The sequence below is a fragment of the Pygoscelis adeliae genome, unplaced genomic scaffold, assembly GCF_000699105.1.
Source record: "Pygoscelis adeliae isolate BGI_AS28 unplaced genomic scaffold, ASM69910v1 Scaffold224, whole genome shotgun sequence".
Taxonomy (NCBI): Eukaryota; Metazoa; Chordata; class Aves; order Sphenisciformes; family Spheniscidae; genus Pygoscelis; species Pygoscelis adeliae.
Genome location: NW_008824657.1, coordinates 2,022,390 through 2,043,221, shown reverse-complemented (window position 1 = coordinate 2,043,221; position 20,832 = coordinate 2,022,390). Strand labels below are relative to the sequence as shown.

The window sequence follows — 20,832 nt, the reverse complement described above, 5'->3', positions numbered from 1 at the left end:
TACGTCTGTTTGTCTGTCCGTCAGTCCCATACCCTGTTTTGGAAGTGCAATGGTCCCCAGAACTGCTGGAGGGTGGTGCAAAATGTCCCCCCGCCCCTGTGACTACAAAGATGACATTATTTGCAAAGGTCTCTGCTAGCCTTGGGGGTGAGAGCACTGTATCAACGGGCGAGAGTGAGACGTCTATTACTGCCCTGCCTGTACCAACTCCCCATCACTCTGCAAAAATAATCATCATCAGAGGAGTCCAAAAGGCTGAGGGACTCTGCCTCTTGCAATATTAAACTTTCCCATTTTCTTCTGCCACTTTGAAGATTCTCTTTCTTACGGTCAGTGATAAATAATAACAGCAAAAAACCACCCCACAGACACACAACAGACATCAAAAGCCAAGAGGAGATTGGCAAATAGAGAGATCTGAAGTAAGCGAAGAGGAGGCCTGGTTGTGAGTCGGTTCACGTAGCCCCGACTTCTGTTGCTTTCCATTAATTTTACCCGCCATCACAGGTGGCAGAACAACGGCGACAGCTAATTACTCTCTCTCGCGTTCCCTTTCTTGCCTGTTCGCTTGCAGCAAAAGAAAGTCAGTAAATTCCCAAATTCCCCCCTCCCCATCCCAGAATCGTCCACTGAGAGGCAGAGGCACGTGGGAAGCGCATTATTAGAGGAAGACGAGGCGGTGCAATTTGCCCGCACATATGCTCGCTGCCTGGTGGAGCCGTTTGCTGCCGCCGCTCCTCCATCCTGGCACCATGGCTACGTGATGCTCTGCCTGCAAACGAGCTGGCAGAGGCAGGCAGCGGCTCGAGGCAAGAGGAGAGGAAGGGGTAGCTTTCCCCCACCATCGCTGGGACACCAGGGGCTTTCGGCCCGATGTGCACGGCGCTAAAGCTGATGGGGAGACATCCATGGAGGTGCTGCCAAGCAGCCCAGGTCCCCCCTTGAGCCTTTCTTGAGCAGAAGATGCTGCACTGGCGGCAGCAGCAAGGAGCTGTGGAGCAGCGTTTTGGTGGGCTGAGCTGCTCTTCAGCTGCAAAGGGAACACGCTCCGAGGCGGAGATGGGATAAACCCAGGCCAGATGGGGTACGAGGCCCTATAGAGGCCACGGGATATGTCTGTGCGAAGATTGCTCTACGTGGCGAGAGGGAAAACATGCAAACGAGCAAAAGCCCTGCTGCCGGGGTTAATTCATCCCTATGCCAAAAAGCCCCCACTCACGCCTCACTGCGACACCTCGCCAGCCCTCTGCCTGACTCCCCCTGCTCGCTTTTGGTGACACTGGCCCGTCCCGCGTCCAAAAGCGAGTGACAGCCCAGGTGACATCGTGGGCGAACAAACCCCCCCTGGGGAAAAAGATGCTCCTCGTCAAGGAATCGTGGCTGCCCGCGAGGGAGGAGGATTGGGATTTCAGCTCCAGCTTCAGCTGCCAGGTGTCCTCAGCTAAGAAAAGGAGCAGAGGAACCATGTCTCCAGCAAAGGACCCCCCTGCCCCAGCCCACCCCCAACACCATGAGATACCAGCAAATGTTAGGGCGGAGGGGTTGTGGTTTTTCCTCTGGTTAGAAAATGCCACCGAGGCCAAACATTTCACATAAACCTGTCAATTTTGACAAAAATGTCATGAAATCCCCCCCCTCCCCGAAGAGAAGATGTGGCGGAGGCGGTAACTTTCCAATCTGGCTCTGGGCGCAGATTGCTCCGAGGTCTCCTTTCTAACTGGGTTTTCCTCGCGTTAAAAACCACACGTATGTGATGTGTTATGCGAGAGAGCACGAAGAAAACCGCTTAAGGAAAAAGCAGCTGCCTTGATTCCATCAAAGCTATATTCTCTAGGGGGGGTTTGGGTGGGGGCAGAAGGAGATTTTTGTCTCCTGGGCAATGTTGTTGAATTTTGCTTCTTTTCCCTTACCACCCTACCGAAGGGAGTGAGGAGTCTGTGCTTAAAACCCCAGGACTGGCTTAGCGGCTTACTGCTAAGGAGCGGCACGGTTCACGGATGCTTCCTAGCCGACCATCTTTGGGTGAAGCCTCTGGGTGAGATGCTCGACCTCGCTTGCTTTTCCTAGCCAGAAAAACCCAGGGTGCAAACCCGATGCAGAACTTATCACCCCTTGCACATTCAAGCAAGGTGACAGCTTACTCGTGTGTTTGAAGCAGGGACGGCCCTGAGGAGCTGGCTGTGGATTTATGCCCAGAAAAGGGGATTTATGTTGTTTAGACATTTTTCCTTTGTGTTCAGAGCTGTTTACTGACAAACATATTGGGAGGTATTAAAAATAAATGTCGGCTGAAGACCAAGATCTGGTATCTCTATCTGAGGATGAGGGAAGCCATAGGAGATATATTAGAGTGGTTCTCTCCCTGGGGAGAAAAAAAAAAAATCACACTTTGTGTCTGTTGTTTGATTTTAAGGCAGAATAAGTTCATTTTCGCCAGTGATGGAGTCCTGAGTGGCCCTGGGGATGACACCGAGCTCGTGTTCTGCCTTTTCACACCTCCCGATATCTTAGTCCTGGGGCTCTACACGTCCCACCCCTTTACCCACCTTCCCTCCTAGTCCGTGGCGAGGCGCAGGGGGCTCATTGCTCGGATGTCCCACTCTGGAGGACTCCAAGCTTCGGTGCCAAAACATCTGCTGCCTTTACATAGTTAGTGAAGAGCTTCGGGATCTTTTGGAAGGGGAATGAATCCGTACCCCCCCGCCCCCATCAATCAGAGCCATTAGGTGGAAGGAAGCCCCGCCGAGCACTGCTGAATCCTGTTTGCCTGTCGCAGTGGTAGGGAAAAAGCCTTGTGTGATGTTAACATGTTAAGGGAATTTAAGAAATGAGAAACCCAAAGTGCTTGTATTTTTCATGCCTCGTTTTTCCCCCCCCCAAAAATCCCTTTTATGAGAAAGCACAACCTGAAAAAAAGTGCAATTAGTTTTGATAGTAAAGACCACCATGAAACGAGTCACGAAGCACTCTGCAGCAAAGCAGAAATCCCAATGCTCAGGCAACAGGAAGGGTGGCAAGACACGTGGCCTCGGGATGGGCGAGAAGGAAAGAAGAGGGCGGCGGGCGGCATTTACAGCTACAGGGGACAGCAAAAACCCTGCGCTAAAGAGGCGGCACCAAAGACAGGAGAAGCGTGGCAGGTCCATCTGCTATTTGGTGGAGAAAAGCAATCCAGCGTTGTTTTGGCCAGGGAGAGCCACGTACCCAGAGGGTGGAAACACCCAAGAGGAAGGAGAAAACCCAGATGGGAGCCTTCAAGGCTGCTCCGCTGCACAGGGAATCTGCCCGGGTGGGGGTGCAGGGATGATGTGAAAGCCCCTATTGCTGAGGATCAGGCTAGACGCCCCGTCTTTGGAGCAGAAATTTTGCCAGGCTCTTGCCACCGTCTGGCTCCTCAGCCAAAGGTGGTTGTTTTGCTTTCGACTGTACCAGAATCAATCACGGCGTAAGAGCCACGTGGGACGTTCTCCCAGATCCTTCCCCAGATTGTCATGGGCTTCGTTTTCCTCCTAACTGTAAATATGAAAACAAGGCTATTGGTACCTTTGACATTAATTGACTTCTCAAATTAATAACTCTGCTGTGTAACTAGGAATGCAATTATTGCTTTGTTGTGCTGATAGCAGATATCCAGCCGGAAGTAATCGTTCCTACCAGCAAACTCCATGGTACTAATTAAGCCGTACGAGTCTAACAGGAGGTAGGTCATGGCAACCTGTCCCCGGAGGTGCCTCCTCTGTTATTATCAACTGACGCTGTTGCAAAACCAGAACTGATTGCACGCCTGCCCGTGCACGCTCGTAACTTCCAGGCAGGAGTGATGACCGGCTGATTGCAGTGGTGGGACGGGGGTGTACCTGGTTGCTGTGAAGCACCTCCGCGCTGGCTCAGGCACGGGCCCTCCTGACCACGAACTGGAGCCAGGAGGCTGAGCACGATGCTCTCTTCTCCCAGAGGGTGATGACAACCCACCCCGCTTTCCATAACCATATTTTCATCTGCTGAGACCGAGAAACCTTTGAGAGAATGGGTGTTTTCTAATGCTAGCAGCCCTCATACCCATACCCAAGAGCTCACGGCAGCGACTCTGCTCGGTGCAGAGCCATCTGCTCACCTTCTGCAGTGAACGAGACCGACTGAATGCAACACGGTGAGCAATGAGCCTCGCCGCTGCAGGATACGGCTGCGGTTGGAGTCCCGCTCATCAATCCCTGCAGTATCTTGATGAGAACTGATCAAGGGAGGCTTGGGACTGCCTCGGTGTAGGCGTGCAGGCAGGGAGCCCCGTGCACCGCCTTCATCCCAGACCTACTGCAGTTGCAAGCGATGCATTTTCGCCTCCTGCAATTCTCCCCCTGTGATGGCCTCATCAGTGCCAAACAGCCCCTCAACCGCTCGTGCCCTGCTCCGAGCTCACCGTGGCCAGTGGAGGGGCACTGAAGACCCTGGCTGGCAGCGATGATCCCAACCACTCAAAGAGAACGTCCCACTCAAGGAGAGGCCATCCCCTATGTCCCCCCATGTCTCCAGCCCAGGCACCTCTGCTTCGGCCTCTTCTGAGCTCTAATCCACGCTGCCGGGGTTAGAGAGGCTTACGGCGGTTGCTTAGGGGTTACACAGAGACAGCAACGGAGTTGTATTGTTCAAATCATAAAAGAGTATGCAAAAAAAAAAAAAAAAGGAATTTTCCCATAATAGACTTTTCACTCGGCGCGCTTTGCTCATTATGTCCCCAAGCAGATGGCTCCGCCAGCTCGGTGCCAGGCCTCTTAATCCACTCCAAAGCGCCAGTGAATCTCTGACCGAGGACTTGCTGCATGCAGCAAAACGCAGCAGACGGCCTAACGTGGAAGGAATTGGAGCCTCTCAGCATGTAACAAAATCATCAAGGCAAGAGCAGCACTGGGGAGCCATCGGAGCGGGGATGCTGGGAAGAGGACCGCGCCACAGCAGGTCTCTGCTGCTCTGTGGGGACCAGGGGCTGTGTCTGGCTCCAGCCATTGCATCCCCCGGCCGGAGGACAGCAGAGGCCATGGGGATGAGCTAGAACAACCACCAAGCAATGATAAACGTGGGAGCAAGTGGAATAGCCAACAGAAACTGCAGCCAGAGCTGCTGAGCGCTGTTGGGTCACCTGGAGGAAATAACCTTGCACGGTGGGGAACGTGAGAAGCTCTCAGCGGAGGGCTGGAGCGAGATGTGCGGTGCCAGCGAGCGGGGCAGCTGCCTTACCTGTACTGGGTGACGGCAGGGTTGGCCTTGGCGGAGCAGTGGAACTTGACAGTGTTATCCTCGAGGACCGGCTGTGGCTCCACGGACAAGTTCACCAGGGGTGGGTCTGCAAAGAGACAGCGACAAGCCCGTGAGCGACCAGAAGACGTGGCACAGCATCCCCTTGCCTTGCCATCGGAGGCCTGCCAGGCTTCCGAGCCTGGAAAGCAAAATTTGGTCCTAAGAAAACATGGCCAAAGCCCCGAGACACCTTGATGCTGTGATATAATGTTTAGGGCTTTGTAAGCCAGGCTCATGTCATGCACACTGCTCTCGTCTTGGAGGGCTTCAGTAGAATCATAGAATCATAGAATCATTAAGGTTGGAAGAGACCTCCAAGATCATCGAGTCCAACCGTCAACCCAACACCACCATGCCCACTAAACCATGTCCCTCAGCGCCTCATCTACCCGTCTTTTAAATACTTCCAGGGATGGGGACTCAACCACTTCCCTGGGCAGCCTCTTCCAATGTTTAACCACTCTTTCAGTGAAGACATTTTTCCTCACATCCAATCTAATCCTCCCCTGGCGCAACTTGAGGCCATTTCCTCTCGTCCTTTCGCCAGTTACTTGGGAGAAGAGACCAACACCCACCTCGCTACAGCCTCCTTTCAGGGAGTTGTAGAGAGCGATGAGGTCTCCCCTCAGCCTCCTTTTCTCCAGGCTAAACAACCCCAGCTCCCTCAGCCGCTCCTCATCAGACTTGTTCTCCAGACCCCTCACCAGCCTCGTTGCCCTTCTCTGGACACGTTCCAACATCTCAACATCCTTCTTGTCATGAGGGGCCCAAAATTGAACACAGTATTCGAGGTGCGGCCTCACCAGTAAATAAGACAGAAAGGGGAGCCACGCACCCCACTCCATGTAGCATTTCACTTAAAAACCGTTAACGCCAGCTCTGATTCCCGTTTAAGGAAATAAACTTGCCTGCTTTGAAAAGCTCCCATTTAATATCTCGCTGTGTAATGGTGATCTTTTGTCTATCTGCTAACTTGAAAGTGGCATTTCTGCTCTTTCATCAGCCTAATCATCTCTGCCAAGCCCTTACTGTTGTCACAGGCCTTTTGGTTCTTCCGACCGGTGCTCGGTTTTCCTTCTCCTTTTTACACGGCAAGCATCTAAACGCTTTAGCGGCAAACAAAATTTAGGAGAGAACCGATGAAAGCAGGCGAGAAGAGAAAAGGGTGCAATGTTTACATGAGGAAGAATAATATCCAGAGTTGTTTTAATTTTTCATGATGTCTGAGAGGGGGTGTTAGACCTCCAGCTTTAGGTTTTAAGGATGGGACCTCATTTGAGGGAAAAAGCAGAAAGAAATGGCCTTGTGGGGAGGTTTTCTAGGTGCCTGAAGAACCGGTTGTCCCACTGGAGACTGCATTGGGGCTGCGGAGAGGAGCTGAGGCCAGCTCATCGATCCGGCTGAGGGGCTGTCCTGCTGGAGTCTGATGCAGCATATGCAAAAATACACCCTAAAATACGATGTGCTATGTGTTCACCTCTACCTGCTGCCTCTCTCCTCTTCCTAAATATCTCAGCAACATCCCTCCCAGCTGGAGCATGGGGAAAGGCTGCAGTCGAGCGGCCACCCTCCCGCTCAACACCCAAGCAGATGGGGCGCGGGGGTCAGCCCTGCTGACCCGAGGGAAGCGAAGCTGGTTGGCACCCCCCGGCCCAGGGGACCTCCCTTAGCATCACGTGCGGGCGGGCCGGCGGCGTGCTGCAGCGCCTCCTCCTCCGCTGCGTCCCCACCTCATCAGGCCCCGTGATATTTACCCAGCCAGAGCCTCGCTTTGTTGCGAGCGAAGCCACCTGCCTTCTTGATGGGAAATTATGACGGGGAAATTATAGGTATTTTCAATTTACCCTAATCTCATTTTAAAATGTGCAATTCAAATGACAATAAAGATGGGCGCAGTTGGGAATATAAATGAGCTTCCCTAACATAACAGCCCAGAGATATATAGTGGGCTCCTAAGTCATTTGCAGGCATCCTGACACTTCCCTATTGTTATAAAACAACAGCTAATCACCTTCCTTTGTTAAGTATGAATCACACTTCTCTTTAGTAGCTTCCCCATTGTTTGATGGTTTAGTAGCTGTGCCTACGATTTACAGAGGAGCCTCTTTGTATTAAAATGAGCCCAGCTCCCTCCTGCACTCAAAATAAAAAAAAAAAGGAGATTAAAAAGAAAAAAAAAAAAAAAGAGCAAAGGAAATGAATTAAACTCTTTGATCTTGCCTTTCACAAATGGGATTGGGCTTTCTAATATTGTGGTAGCTTCCCCGCGAGGCAGCAGGTGCCGTGGATAGCATGGGTTTGTGTGCGCGAGTGTGTTTTGGGGTATTTTAAAGAAAAAGAAAAAAAAAAGTAACACAAATTGTAACTCATCAGAATGTAATTCCACTCGGTTACAATTATAATTCCTGCCTGGCTTCTTGTAATTAATTTGAACGATGGAATCAGATAGAGTCAGCCTACAGGCGGCGGGGAGGAGAGCGTGCATGCAAATGTTCGCACGCCCAGGTACCACGTATCCCCGCGAGCACGCTTGTACCGGGGGACCAGCATCGCTCCTCACCAGCCGTGCAGCCAGTGAGGCAGCTGAGCAAAGCCCTCAGCTCCCACTATTTTAAATTAGCACCGGGGAAATGGTTGCTGAGCTCCACGGGCTGCAGGTGTTGAAGATGATCTTAAGTTTTACTGAATCTTTAGGTTATGAAATAATCAACTAGAAGAACATTTTGATTCTAATAAGTTAGCCCCTATGGTAGCGTTACGTATAGGTTCCTGCGTTACTTATTATTTGAGGCTGTGTTGCGTGAAGTCTCTATTCTCTATTCTCTGGACTCTCTAAACCACAACCAGAGCCTCTAGGTTCTATTGTTTATGGGATGAATTATTTGACAGCCTGGCAAGGTGGATATCTAGCTGGCCAACTTGGCAACAAAACCTACTTCTAAGGTTGTCCTGAAGTGAACTGCCTTCATTATAACACTAAAAAACACACCCACAGGTCAAGAAGACCCTTGCCCAGGTGAAGACCCTTCCCCCGCGCAAGCGTAGTAACAGAAGGGAATGACACAACCGATATTATAATTATATGTAAATCACTAACCAATCATTGTAACTGGGAGTGTACTACCTTACAATTTTTGTGTATCAATGTAACGGTGATCTAGCCATAGGGGTGCTTGATTTGTGGAAATTCCACCTTGCGCCCGGCGCCGCAATGCAGAACGCCTGCTTTCTAAAACTCCAAAATTGAGTCTTGGAGAGTTCTTCACCTGCCGATTTACGGTAACGCAGGCACCGTGCTGGCTCTCGCACTGCCAGGTGCAGATCCCTCTCCGTGCTCCTCTCCCCTCCGGAACCCCAGACAAGCCCTTCCAAACCTCTACCCTGAATCCAAAAGCAGCCTGTGGGCCAAATGAGGAGGAATGAGGAGCTGGAAGCAGACTGCGAGGCCTCTTCAGCTCCGGGCTTTCACACTCCCCAGTGGGAAGCACAAAAGGGAATCAAACACTCCAACGCTACAAGGATAAACACAGCAGGAGACCCTCCAACACAGTGACGTGGCCCTCATTTTGCTCATCACCCTGGTCCACAGACCCTCCGCTTTCCTTCTCCTACCCCCACCTCCCGCAAAAAATACAGATGCAGGCAAATCCCTTCTTGCCATGAAAAAAAGGTGCAGGAATGAGCAGCTGCACCTGTGTGTGCAGAGGCTTGGAGCAAACGGCTTTGGATAAGCAACAACCCTGCTCCTCCCCGTCCCGGCACACTGGATGTGCATTTCCATAGAGCCACTGGGCTCTGGCAGTATAAATAGTTTATGGCATATCAAACTATTAAACATGATTTTAATCCCACTTGCGATGTTCAGCTCATAACCCACAGGATGCCGACTTTGATGTGGCTGGTGGAACGGAAATCACATTGAACAGATGTTCCAGCTGGAGTCGCTTAGTGTTTCCATTACAGACCCTGCTCTGGGTGGTTTTTTTTTTTCAGTTCCTTTTTTTCCCTTCTTTTTTTTTTTGGAAGGGGAGGGTTTTATGACTCAGCTATTTCATTGCTGCTCAGATGGTCAGGCAGTGCCTGCATGAGATCGATGGGAGACAAACTTCAACTTTGCGTCAGCTGAAGGAGGATATTCTCTCCCACCACGCACATGTACCCTGCGTAGGAAATAACGCCCACCCTGGCGTTTCTTCGCTGAGCGTGAGCATTTTTGATGCTCTTTTGAGTTGCAAAAGAAAACAAAAGCAGGAGGAGTGCTCTACCAGGCTGCTGCTTCCTGGGAGGGATTATTTTTGGTTCCCTGGGATTATTTTGCAAGGCCGTGTCTTTCAAACCGTGCAGCTGGGCAATGTTTGCTATGGTGTGAACAGTGGAGGCAGAGATGTGCAGGCTCCAGGATGAAATGCAGCAGGTTGTGCCAGGCTGGGGAAAGCTCACCAGCCAAAACCTGCTGCCTACCTCCTTATCCTTGCAGAAACCACTTCTTTTTTTCCCCCAAGGTGCTGCTTCTCTGCTAGCTGTTGGAAGAAGACCCGCAGGAAGGACCTCCTTTCATCGCTGGGGTGGTGCAGAAGGGTGTGCCGCCTACCTTGCCTTTGCAGCCAGCCTTGCTCAGGACAGTTCCCCAGGAGAAACGAGTGGCCCAGATAATTTTTGCTTACGAAAAGTACCTTTAGCTCTTCACAAAGTGAAAGCAGCCAATTGCCTACCAGGCTGGGGGTGAAACCTAATGGACTGGGTAGCAGCTACAGCAGGCTATTGCATCCGGGACGAAATCCACCCCACCGCAGGCTGGTTAATCCATCTTGGTATTTTTCTATCCCTCCATCACCCATCCAGCACTGGGAAATTGATATCCTCATTAGAACCCGTTAAGAACAACATACTTTTAATAGCTGGATAGGATATTACTATTATTATTACTTTCACAGCGTGGAGTATTTAAGGCTCGGAGTGGAAATTGGTGTTCTTTATTGGGTCTTTCTCTTTCCAAAGCAGATTCCATCAGGCTCAGGGATTCAGCTCACGTCTCCTGCCCCGCACTGTACAGCACAGTGTAATGATGTCTCCGGCTTTGCGTTGTTTGTGAGAATGCGTGTGCGTCTCCAGCTATTGTAAGTGTTTGCTGGCTGTGAAATAACCCATGCTATTATTTCATTTTATCTGGCCGGTTCTGTCAGGACATGCTATCCAGCGACCCAAGAGCCTGTTAATCTTCCGGCAGCAAAAGCTGGAAGTCTTAAATGGTGAATTTTCTGCTGTGCTTGAGTTTGTTCAGCCAGTTTTAATTGGACTCTGGAAAGCAGCTGGCATGCTAATATTGAACACCCTGCATTTGCAAATTGTTGGTAAATACAGCTGCAGGAATTGTGTGTGCAAATGAAGCCTGGGTGGAGGGAGGTCGGGATGAACCCAAGAGCAACAGCTATTGCAGAGGAGGAAGGAACAGATCTGTGAAACGTGAATTTTTGAGGAAGGAAGATTTTGCTTCATGGATTTACAGGAAAGGGTAAATGATATGGCTCTCGACACACACCTGTCCCTATCAGATGGTGATTGACACTAGCTATATTTCACAGGAGGGAGACTTGCCACCGATTAGGTGTCTAACATGCTATCTCAGTGGAGAACAATACAAATAACTTACCGTTGAACATGCGGTAAGACTGGAAACAGGCGGTTTTGTACCAGAAACCTTAATGGGCCTTATCTCTGCTACTGGCCGCGTCCAGAGATGCTGCTTTCTCAGCCAAAGGCACTGGGGATACATCCCTGCTCCAGAGACCCCAGAGGCCTGGATCAGGGCACACAGTCTGTCCACGTGCAATGCCCACCGACCACCCAGAGCACGGCAGCTGGTGCTGCTTTTGCTCAAAACCATGGACACAAGACGCAAAAGCTGGGAAGCAGCCTGGCCCCGTGGGTGTTCGCGTCCCTCTGGTGCCCCAGGGAGCTCAGGGGAGATGAGCTCTCTTGTCTCTGACTTCACCCTATCGACGTACCAGTAAATCCCAGTAAAGGGAAACCCCCAAACCCCAGCAACCTGCTCCTGACTGGAGTCAGACCCATGCGGGCAGCCCTGGGGCAGCGATGGAGAGAGCAGGGAGGCTGGGATCACACAGTACCCAGAGGTAGTTCAGCTGGCTGCGTACTCACGCTGGATATCAATGGTGACGGAGGTCTCCTTCCCACTGGGAATGGCTTTGTTGGTGGCACGGCAGACGATGCTCTCCCCGTTCTCAATGTCAGAGGGGGCGACGAAAAGCGTGCTCATGATACTCTCCCTCTTGCCGTCGCGGAGAAGCGTCTGTGGGGGGAGAAACAGAGATGAGAACAGGCAGTTTCCTACAGGAGAGGGGCCCCTTCCCCTCGCCAAGAGTTGCGCCAGGCTCTGCAGACACACAGCTAGCCCTCGCTCGTACGAGTTTCTCAGCCAAGCAGCGCTCTCTGCAATAACAGTTTCTCTGGCTGGAATCTGCCAAGAAGCCTTAGGGGAATAGCACAGACAAATTTCACTGCGCTTCCCTGGGAATTGGGCACTTAACTCCCATCTGCTTCGCTCCGGCCCTGCTGTGCTTAGACCTGGGAATCACAGCTCCAGCGAGATACGTCACCCACCGTCCCAGGAAAGAGGGAGCCAGGGGACAGATAGGGCAACTGGCTTCTTGAACCTGCTCTCACCTGGTGATCACTGTGATGGGGACCTGAGGATGCCGGAGATGCAAAACCTCAAGCCTGGCACAGCAGTGGTTAACCAGCTCCGCCTGCTCAGCCTTGGCACCTTGTTTCTTCCCTGGACTTATCTGACTTTGACTTCCAGCCGTGGTGCCCTGCCATGCCTTTATCGGCGGGCCCCGGGATCCCTGCCTTATCAAACTCCTAATCCTCCTGCAAGTTCTTACAGACCATGGTCACGTCACCCTGTAGCCCTGTCTTCGGTAAACTAAACTGATCGGGCCCTCGGAGGCTTTCACGACATTGCATGGTTTTCAATCTTTTAATCATTATCTGGGCTTTCCTCTGACCTCTCTCGGATTTATCAACATCCTCTGGGGACCAGAAATGCCAGAAAGACAGCTTTTCCCCGCCGTTGATAATAGTGGTAAACGCCCACGGATACACCCATCCCATAACTATGTATTTTGGACCCTGCCAGGCAGTTTTTCTCTCTAAGTCTGTAACCTTCCAGTTTCCTCCTCACAATGTAAGACAAGTGCTTTATTGAATTATAAACATATGGCAGCAAGACTAATGCTTTCACTACCTGGGTTCGTCATGACACAGCGTTCACGCACACAGGTTTGTGCCTCTCAGGCGCACTAGACAAGGAACGGTGCTGAGAAATTGTCATCACAATCAGCCCAGCAGCTGGGGAGAAGCAGGACCAAGACCTGTTAGTACATGATCCTCAGGGCCCGAGTGCACCAACGGTCCTTCATTTCCCTGACGAACCTCATCTGGGGCCTCTACCCAAGAGCTGTTCACCCTTCGGCCCAGGAGCTGTATTTAAGCTCTGGCTCTAGCTCAGGCTCTCCTTTAGGTATGCTGACGTGGGTTGGATTTTCTGGCTTGACCTCAGAGCTGTCTCATCGCTGTTGGCTTTCTGGGGATTGCTGCGCTGTTGGTTGACCCTGCTATGACCACCAAGCCTGCTCTGCTCCTCCTGTGCTGGTGCTGTGCCCTTGGCGGTAAGGATGCTGCCCTGTGCTTGCTTTACTGTCACCCCGCGTGCCCTTTAGTTTGTGGAACAGCCCCACTTTTGGTGCTGAGGATGTGGTGAACCCTAAGCCTGTGCAGGACCTTTCCGCCCCTACAGTGAACTCTGGGTTAGCCTCCAAACCCTGCAGGGTCCTCTAATATCCCCTATGGCTATAGGGACCGTTCCCTGTCCCTTTCGATAGGGAACAGGGTAAGTATGGGGGTTTTCAGTCAGCTATGGCTATCCTGTACTGCCTGGCTGCGATTGCAGGGGGGCTGCATATTAATCAGTGGGCGGATTGGAAATTCAGAGAAACAAAGAAATTATCACTCAGTATAAATGGTTTCAGGCAATCAGTAACCTGAACAGTGTTTCTTCTTGGTTGACTGGATCAAATGAAATCCGAGTTGGGTTTTTGTTTTGTTGAAAAAGCAGAAAGAGGAAAACTGAGGACTGATCTTAAAGGGAGCCTCAAAAGGGAAAGGTTTCTCAGACCCAAAACCCCCAAAACCTCCCATTCAAAAAATGGCTAAAATTGGCCATTAGTTTATCTGAAGGGTGTTTTTCTTTTTTAATGTTTCACAAGGTTAAGGCAGTTACAAAAATGGTCACGTTAGGGTTTCTTGTGCATGTGTGGGGACTGTGGTGCTTGAGGCGACAAGGTCTGATGCAGCCGGTGCTGGCTGACCACCCCTGTGCACGCCTGGCCCCGGAGCATCGCTTTTCCCCGCTCGTGGCAGGTAAGCATCTGTAGAAGGGCCTCATGAAAATCTCCAGTAAGTCAGGAGAAACTGAGGTTCGACACCACCAGATCAGCCAACGCCATCCCTCTGACCCCAGGAAAAGGGGAAGATGCTTCCCCCATGCAGAACAGGACTCCCCTTCCAGACCATCCCTGACAGCTGCTTAAAATGCCACGGGAATCTCACATGTACTGCATGTGAGAGGGAGCTGCAGCCCGAAAGCTCTGCTTCGGAAGATTTTTTTTTTTGTTGTTGGAAATATTTTAAAGAAAAATAAAGGAGGGGCATTCTTTCTTCTCCGATACCCATTACTTGTGGGTCTGAAAGGGAAAGGGCTTAAGTGTTGGCTCCCCAGGGCCAGCTCTGAGCAGTCTGCAGTGGAGAGGAAGGCTTGGGTTGAACAGAGTAAGCTATAAACAACTGCATGTCAATGGCCTGGATTTTAATTAGTTCCACTTGATTTGAGAGAGGGAGAGGTCAGTTCTCTCTGGCTTTAATTAGTGCTGCCTCTTGCATTGCATGCAGGGAGATGGGGCAATTTCCCCCTCTGTTCACACCCATCAGCCACAAGGAAGCAGCTCAGCTTCAGCTGAGATAGCAATGTGCTCTGCAGAGTGACAGGGGGGAGGAGAGGAGGGTGTTTTGGATCCTCTGCTTCTCCAAGCAGATCGGGACGTTGCTGGAACGAGGCTGGGTGGAGGCTTCACAGTGGTAGCAGAGGGTGAAATGTTCATTAAAAGATCTTCAAGAGCTTGAGAGGAATGCCTTTGACTCCTGACTTTGAAGTTTGCTTGCATTACAAATGGCTGCAAACTGACCCATTTTATGTCTCGCATTTTGTTCTTTAGAAATTTTCATTAGAAATGTCAAGTGTTACTGAATCTTTCGCACTTACCAGACATCAGGCATCTATAAACAGGAGAACATGTGGGTACCCATTCTGAGTACACTGTTGATTGCTCTTTGATGTCTTCCTTTATGACCCAATAAAAGCTTTCTGTTTAAATTAAAAAATGCCAACAACCCTGACAATTCTTCATGGAAAATTGCAGCTGGAGGAGGGGACACATGTCACTGCAACCACCTTTCAATCCAGAGGTTCTGCTACAGCCAAGGCCAGGTCAGTGCTGGCTGTGTGTTGCTCTATAGAGTATTAACACCACACCCAGGTGGGATTTTTGGGGGGAGAAGTGGGCATGCCAGGTTTATAAGCTGTGAGAGGGTACAAAAAGCCAGCCAAATTCAGAGCAGAGCCCGTTTTGGTGACAGTTTGTGGTTTCTCACTTGCATCCTCCTGACTGTTTTCCTCCCAGCCTCTCCATCGGGAAGGTTGTATGGGGTGATATACAGTGAGAGTCTCAGCTCTGCAGAGCTGAAGGCACCACCCTAGATGTTTTGGGGCTGTGTGAAGAGCAGCGTCAGGCCTGGTACACCTTTCTGAAGCAAGGGAAGAGCGCAGTGCGTGTCCCCGGCCCCATCCCGCCTCACCTTGGAGTAGGTGGCTCCATTGATGACTTCTCCTTTCCGCATCCAGATGATGGAGGCTGCTGGCTTGGCATTGTCTGCATGGCAGGTCAAGTTGAGGGGGTCTCCTGCTCTCAGGCTGATGATGGGCCCCCCCATAATGACAGGATCATCTGGAGGAACTGCAAAGAAAAAGCACAGAGGAGACGATTTGACAAATGTCGTTTGCTAGCATTAAACCAACCTTCCTGGAGTTACCTGTGGGGTCTGGGCTGCCAGGACTGGACCGTGACCTCTCAAACCTCTGCAGCTGGCTTTGATGTGGCTGTGGGAGCATGCAACCCCACCTCCCCATATTACAGCCGGCTTGCCTTTTGCTGCTTACATGAAAGCTGTGCCCCAGATTTGAACTTCAGTGGCAGAAACTGGCTGAAGCTCTAGAGGGGACACGGGCCAGGAGGCTGCCTGAGCTTTGCAGTAACATGAAGGATCAAGCCTGTGGTAGAGAAATCCACCAAGGGCTACTAAATACTCAAACACCTCTGGCCCAGGATGTCCCTGAGCTGCAAACTGCAGGAGGATGGGAGAGTATTTGAAAGAAATATCTCTGCTTGCTGGCCCTCTTCTTCTATCCCTCCCCAGGCAACTGTAACTGGCTGCTGCTGGACACAGGACATGGGGTTCGGAGGGGCTTTGGTCTGACCCCTGTTCCTCTGACTGCAAATTGGAAGGTAGGTGAGCACGATTTGGAGGAGAAGGGCAGGGGAGCTGGGTTTGGACTGTTACCTACTGCACTCAGGGGTGAACAGCTTATGGGCATCAGGAGCGTGTGTTCCCGACTGCCTGTTTTGAAGAGGGCTCCCTTGCCAGCTCTCCATCACAGAGGGATGGAGGAACCCCTGAGCACTCTCTTGCCCTGCTTTGATTTCCCTGTCACTTTTGCTCATCATCCGTGCTGCTGTCTTGCCACACAAAAGGTTGTGAAATTCCTCTCGTTCGGTCAGACTCCCTCTCACCGCAGTGAGTCTTTTAAGCATCTCCCTCTGTGAAAGCAGATTTTGCCAGGGATGTCAAGGAGACCTTTAAGATTTCAACCTTCCTTTGAAACCACCTCAGCCTGACAGCCTGTGTGAGGCTGCCTCTTCATTACAGGATGTGGCTTTGCTGGTATCACACAGCCCCTGGGCATCTTTGTTTCTTGTGTTGGGAAGCACTTCATACCAGAGACAAGGAGGGATGGAAATAGGGAAGCAGGAGACGAGGGGCACCTGAGCATGGTCTCATCTTTTGTGACTAGCTCTTGAAGCCTGGCATCTCTAAACACCCCCAGCATGGTAAGAGATGGGAAACTCAGCTGGAGGGCGTGGCTTCCCTTTCATCCTGCAGAGAGGAGCTTTCATCTCCGCTACCCGGATTGGGTCCGGCCTAGCCAAGACCTGCTCTGAAGATGGAGAGGTCTGTACAGCTGTCAGTCTAGCTCTTCCCAACCAGATCCTTTGGGCAACCGGACGCAGGTCTTGCTACAGACAGACATGTTGCCCAGCCACCTCGTGGCCTGTTTCAGCAGCTCCCGGGGCCCACGCAGCATTGGGAAGCCAGCAGAAGCGTGGAGGACACAGTGGAAGGGCATCCCTGTTGCAGCCCCTCTTGCCCAAGCAGAAGAGCTCATGCTAGCGAAGGGTGTAGGAAGAAATTGCTGCTTCACACCCAGCTCAGGAGCAGGTGGTGAAAGCCTCCTACCCTTCAGCATCCTTACTGAGGGGATGCAGCTGGGGGAAACCTGCCAATTTTCCACCAAAGTGGAGCTGCTTTTGTTACAAGTCAGGGCTGTTTTCCCCCTCCCTGAGCTGGCTAGCACCAGGCTGAGCCATGCAAAGTGCATGTTGAAGTTGGGCTCTGAAATACCCAAGTACGTCTCTGCTTCTGCTCCTGAGCTGCCTTGGTGTTTTAGCTGGCTGAGAAATATTTAAAAACTCCTCGCTGGCTCCTCTAGTGCTGGGCTGAATTCAGGAGATGGAAAGGGATTATGTTCCCTCGCAATTCAGAGGTGGCTGCCTGCATCGGCACAGGATTTGTAGGCAAGGCAGATGTGCTGGTTGCACACAAGGCTGGTCACATACACATCTGCCAAATGCTGTGAGTAATGTGATTTTTCAGCTCAGTGGGTGGAACCCAGGGACTGTGTGTGTGGGGGGGAAGCTTTTCTGCGTTGATCCAAAATGTACATTTTTTTCAGGCTACAAGAGTGGAAAAAAAAGTGAAGATGTGTGGTTTGGGTTAGTTGAAATGTGTCAGCCCCTGAATATGAAAATGTGGAAAATTCTGCTTAATTCTGACACTACTTAACTATTAAGGAAGTATTTCTTTCCACTTTTTAAAAAAACAACCCCTTCATTGGACGAGTTATACTGTTTTTAAAAAAACGTGATATTTTTCAATAGTGTTTTTCCCCTCACTGAAGCTATTAATTGAATTTGACCTCAGCTTGTAAAATATTGGAAATTCATCTTGTGGAGCAGGGGAAAAAAAACAACCCACAAGCTTTTCTCTGAAGAGCATCTCGGGATTAAATGGAAGGGACTTTTACGGTGGGTTGTTTAATATTCCTGACTGATGTCCTGTCCCACTGGCTGACATTTGAAGGCTTTTTTTTTTTTCTCCAGTCACTGGCTTAACATCACCCCCTCAAAGCAGTCCAGCCTGTCTCTTAGCTGCCCATGAATCCCAGGGGATAGAGGACAGGGAACAACCTCATGCATGGAACCACTTGTCTTCCCTGTGCCAGAAAACCTTGCTTTCTAACCTACTGTTTTGCTCCTTTTTCCCCTCTACTGGATTAGCAGCAAGACTTGAGGAGCTGCTTAAGGACATGAGAGGAAGAGAAGGAGAGAGAATAGGTCCTGATTAAGTCTTCCCAAGTAAGTGGTTATCATCCCCCAGTTATTCATGTAGCCATGAGTTATTGATGGTCTCCAGGCTCACTAACCAGGGGATCTGGCTGGGGAGGAGAGGGTCTGATGAATAGGAATCAGCAATGCCTCTCAACAGCTCTAACTTCTGCAAATGAAGGATGGACGTATTCCTTCCCCAAACTCAAACACCAGCCTGGGAAAGGAGGAGGAGGAGGAAGAGAAGAAAGAATGAAAGATAAAAAGAGGAGAAGAAGAAAGAAGTGAAAGCAATAAGACAGTGGCACAGAGCCACGATCCATTATTCATCCACTGTGCTCCCAGGATTGGTTATTATAAGGCACCACTACAGAATCCGGTTTCCTAATTTTTAATCACGTAGATGTAGAAGTGCTAGCCTTCCTGATTAATACAGGGATATAAATAGGACGAGTTGGTTGGGGTTGGGGGTGTGTGTGTTATTCCTGACAGCAAAGAAAATGGGGTTAACCTTTACGTGCCTGCAAAGTTCAAAAAGAATGAAGGAGAAGGGATCCATGGCGGCTCAAGCCCACAAGAGTAAGAACAAGCCAGAGAGATGAATGACATGCAGCTGCTTATGGGGTGGGAGTCCAGACAGATCACCCCCAAACAGACATTGCACTGAGACCTTCTGGGGCGGGAGGTGAAACGCCCCAGCAGAAGGTCCCCTGTTCCTCACAGTGCACTCAGGACCTCAGCTGGAGAACTGTTCTTTTCTTCACTGCAGACAAAACTTTCCAAAGAAACAATGACAAGCCTCTCCCCATCAAAGCCCTGTTTCTCTGTCAAAACACAGGGCTCGCTGGATATTTTTAAACCAGCCTTGGACAGGCATTAATCTGTTCTCCATAGCTGTGGGCTGCTTGGATGAGTAAGGACAGCTTGGGGTCTCTGCTCCTTGCCCTTTGGAGCGCTTTGGGAAAAGCACATTTTACAGCACATCAGCATAAAGAAATACAAGTCAATTTGTGTTGGTCTTGGGCTGTGCATTCGGCAACTTCTTAAATTGGTTGGTTAGTTAGAGGCTTTCCTGCATGCAGTCCCGCCCTGCAAGACTTAACTGTATGATTAATCAATGAGACCATGCAGAATTATTCAGCGCTGAACTAATACCCCAGGCTAACACTGCAGCTTTGGCTAAGAAATAACATTGATGTCTCTAAATGCTCCGGGCAGCTGGTCAGCTGGACAGTGTTGTGGCAAGCAGACAGAGCCTCAATTATTAGCAATATTTATTGAGATAACAGCATCCTCCAGGCAGACATCAGCTCCTGGAAGTGGAGAAAGCAAAAAGCCCTCCAGCCACCAGTACTTCTTCCTAATTAAGGCTGACTACTTTTTGTTGTCGTTGTTGTGGCTGGTACCTCCTTGCTGCTGGATTTGTGTAACCAACCTTCTCTTCTCGGGACAGTGTTGAGAGATTCAACCCCAAATGCTCACTGGTCGGGGAGGGCCACCCAGCTGCTGGGCTGGAGAGGCAGATACCGAGCAGCCCCTGAGGATTGCTCTGAGCCATGTATCTGCAAGTAACGTTCGGCTGATGTTAAGACTCAGCACAAGTGTCCCCCCGAGGAATGAGATCCCTTGGGTGAAGGCATCGCTGACGCATTGCTCGTCTTCCCTACAGGGTCTGTGACACTCAAGGCTCCGGGCTCATCTTACATGTGTGTTAAGCAAATAGCAGTGACCAGAAGATGCTCTTGGTGATCACAATGTGCTTACAAACCGTTAGAAAGTGCTTCCTAGCCCCAAAGCTGAGAGTCTAAACGTAGACCAAAAGCATTCCCAGCCCTCCGCAGCAGTTTGCTAACAGTGCTTGGTGGCCCAGCTGTCTTCCAGCAAGGTGGCCCTCGGTGAGAACACGAGGCCCCCATGGAGATGATGAAGCCAAGCCGAACAAGGGTACGTTTGCTCCTGTATTTTGTCTCTACAGTAAGAAAAGTGTGGAGAGCCCCCTTTTTGCAGCCTGGAGGGATTCAGCTGGCTCAGCTGACCCTCTTGTGGATCTGGAAACTTTGCTCTGGTGCAGCCAAGTGTTTGCGTATTCAGACATCACATCGCAGGCTTGTCAAAGAGGCATGTTTGCCTCTTGTAGACAAGTCAAGCTTATGAGGGCATCACAGTACGCTTGCTCTGGGCGACTGTACCCCGGCGCTGCCCTGATCTGCATACAGCTGCTTGCTGTGTGGAAGTTTTTGCAATACAAACCCTGCAAAGAGCGTTTTCCTTTGCAAATTCAATCTCTGCTCCATGCTGGGGCATTTTGAGTCCAGGTTTGCTGGCTGGCAAGGTGCTTGTGAAAGAAGCAGTGTCCAACCCACAGCCTCTGCGGCCTCCTTACCTTCCCAGGAAGATCCTGTCCCGCTCCAAAAGGGAGCGGGCCCTTGCCCTCTGCAAGCGGTCAACACAGCAAGGCTGGTGGGGTGTGACTTTGACAATAAGCTTGGTGTTAATGATATTCAGCAAAATGATTAGCTGCTGTGTCATTTTTGTGCTCTGCTCAAAATGGTACATCCTCTCCTCTTCTTGGTAACTGCAGGGAGCTGCCTCCTCTGTGAAACCAATGTCTGCTTTCCCTGCCAGCCTTGGGGGTGTTTTGCCGAGGCCAGTGGTGTTGCTCTGCAAAACGTTCTTGAGATCCTGGGGGGGTCTGGCCACACTCGTGCATGTTGAACTGAGTTTGGGACAGACACAGAGAAAG

General features: G+C 50.7%; 1 protein-coding gene across 1 annotated transcript in view; it reads right to left on the bottom strand.

Moving 5' to 3' along the window:
• The window catches only part of KIRREL3 (kin of IRRE like 3 (Drosophila)), a 143,776-nt gene that overhangs the window by 58,754 nt on the left and 64,190 nt on the right, over window positions 1-20,832 (bottom strand). The window contains exons 5-7 of the mRNA XM_009322610.1: window positions 15,226-15,383; window positions 11,452-11,602; window positions 5,233-5,338 (exon numbers count right to left, since the gene is read on the bottom strand). Coding sequence (XP_009320885.1) covers window positions 5,233-5,338; window positions 11,452-11,602; window positions 15,226-15,383 — 415 coding nt within the window. The remainder of the gene's footprint in view (window positions 1-5,232; window positions 5,339-11,451; window positions 11,603-15,225; window positions 15,384-20,832) is intronic.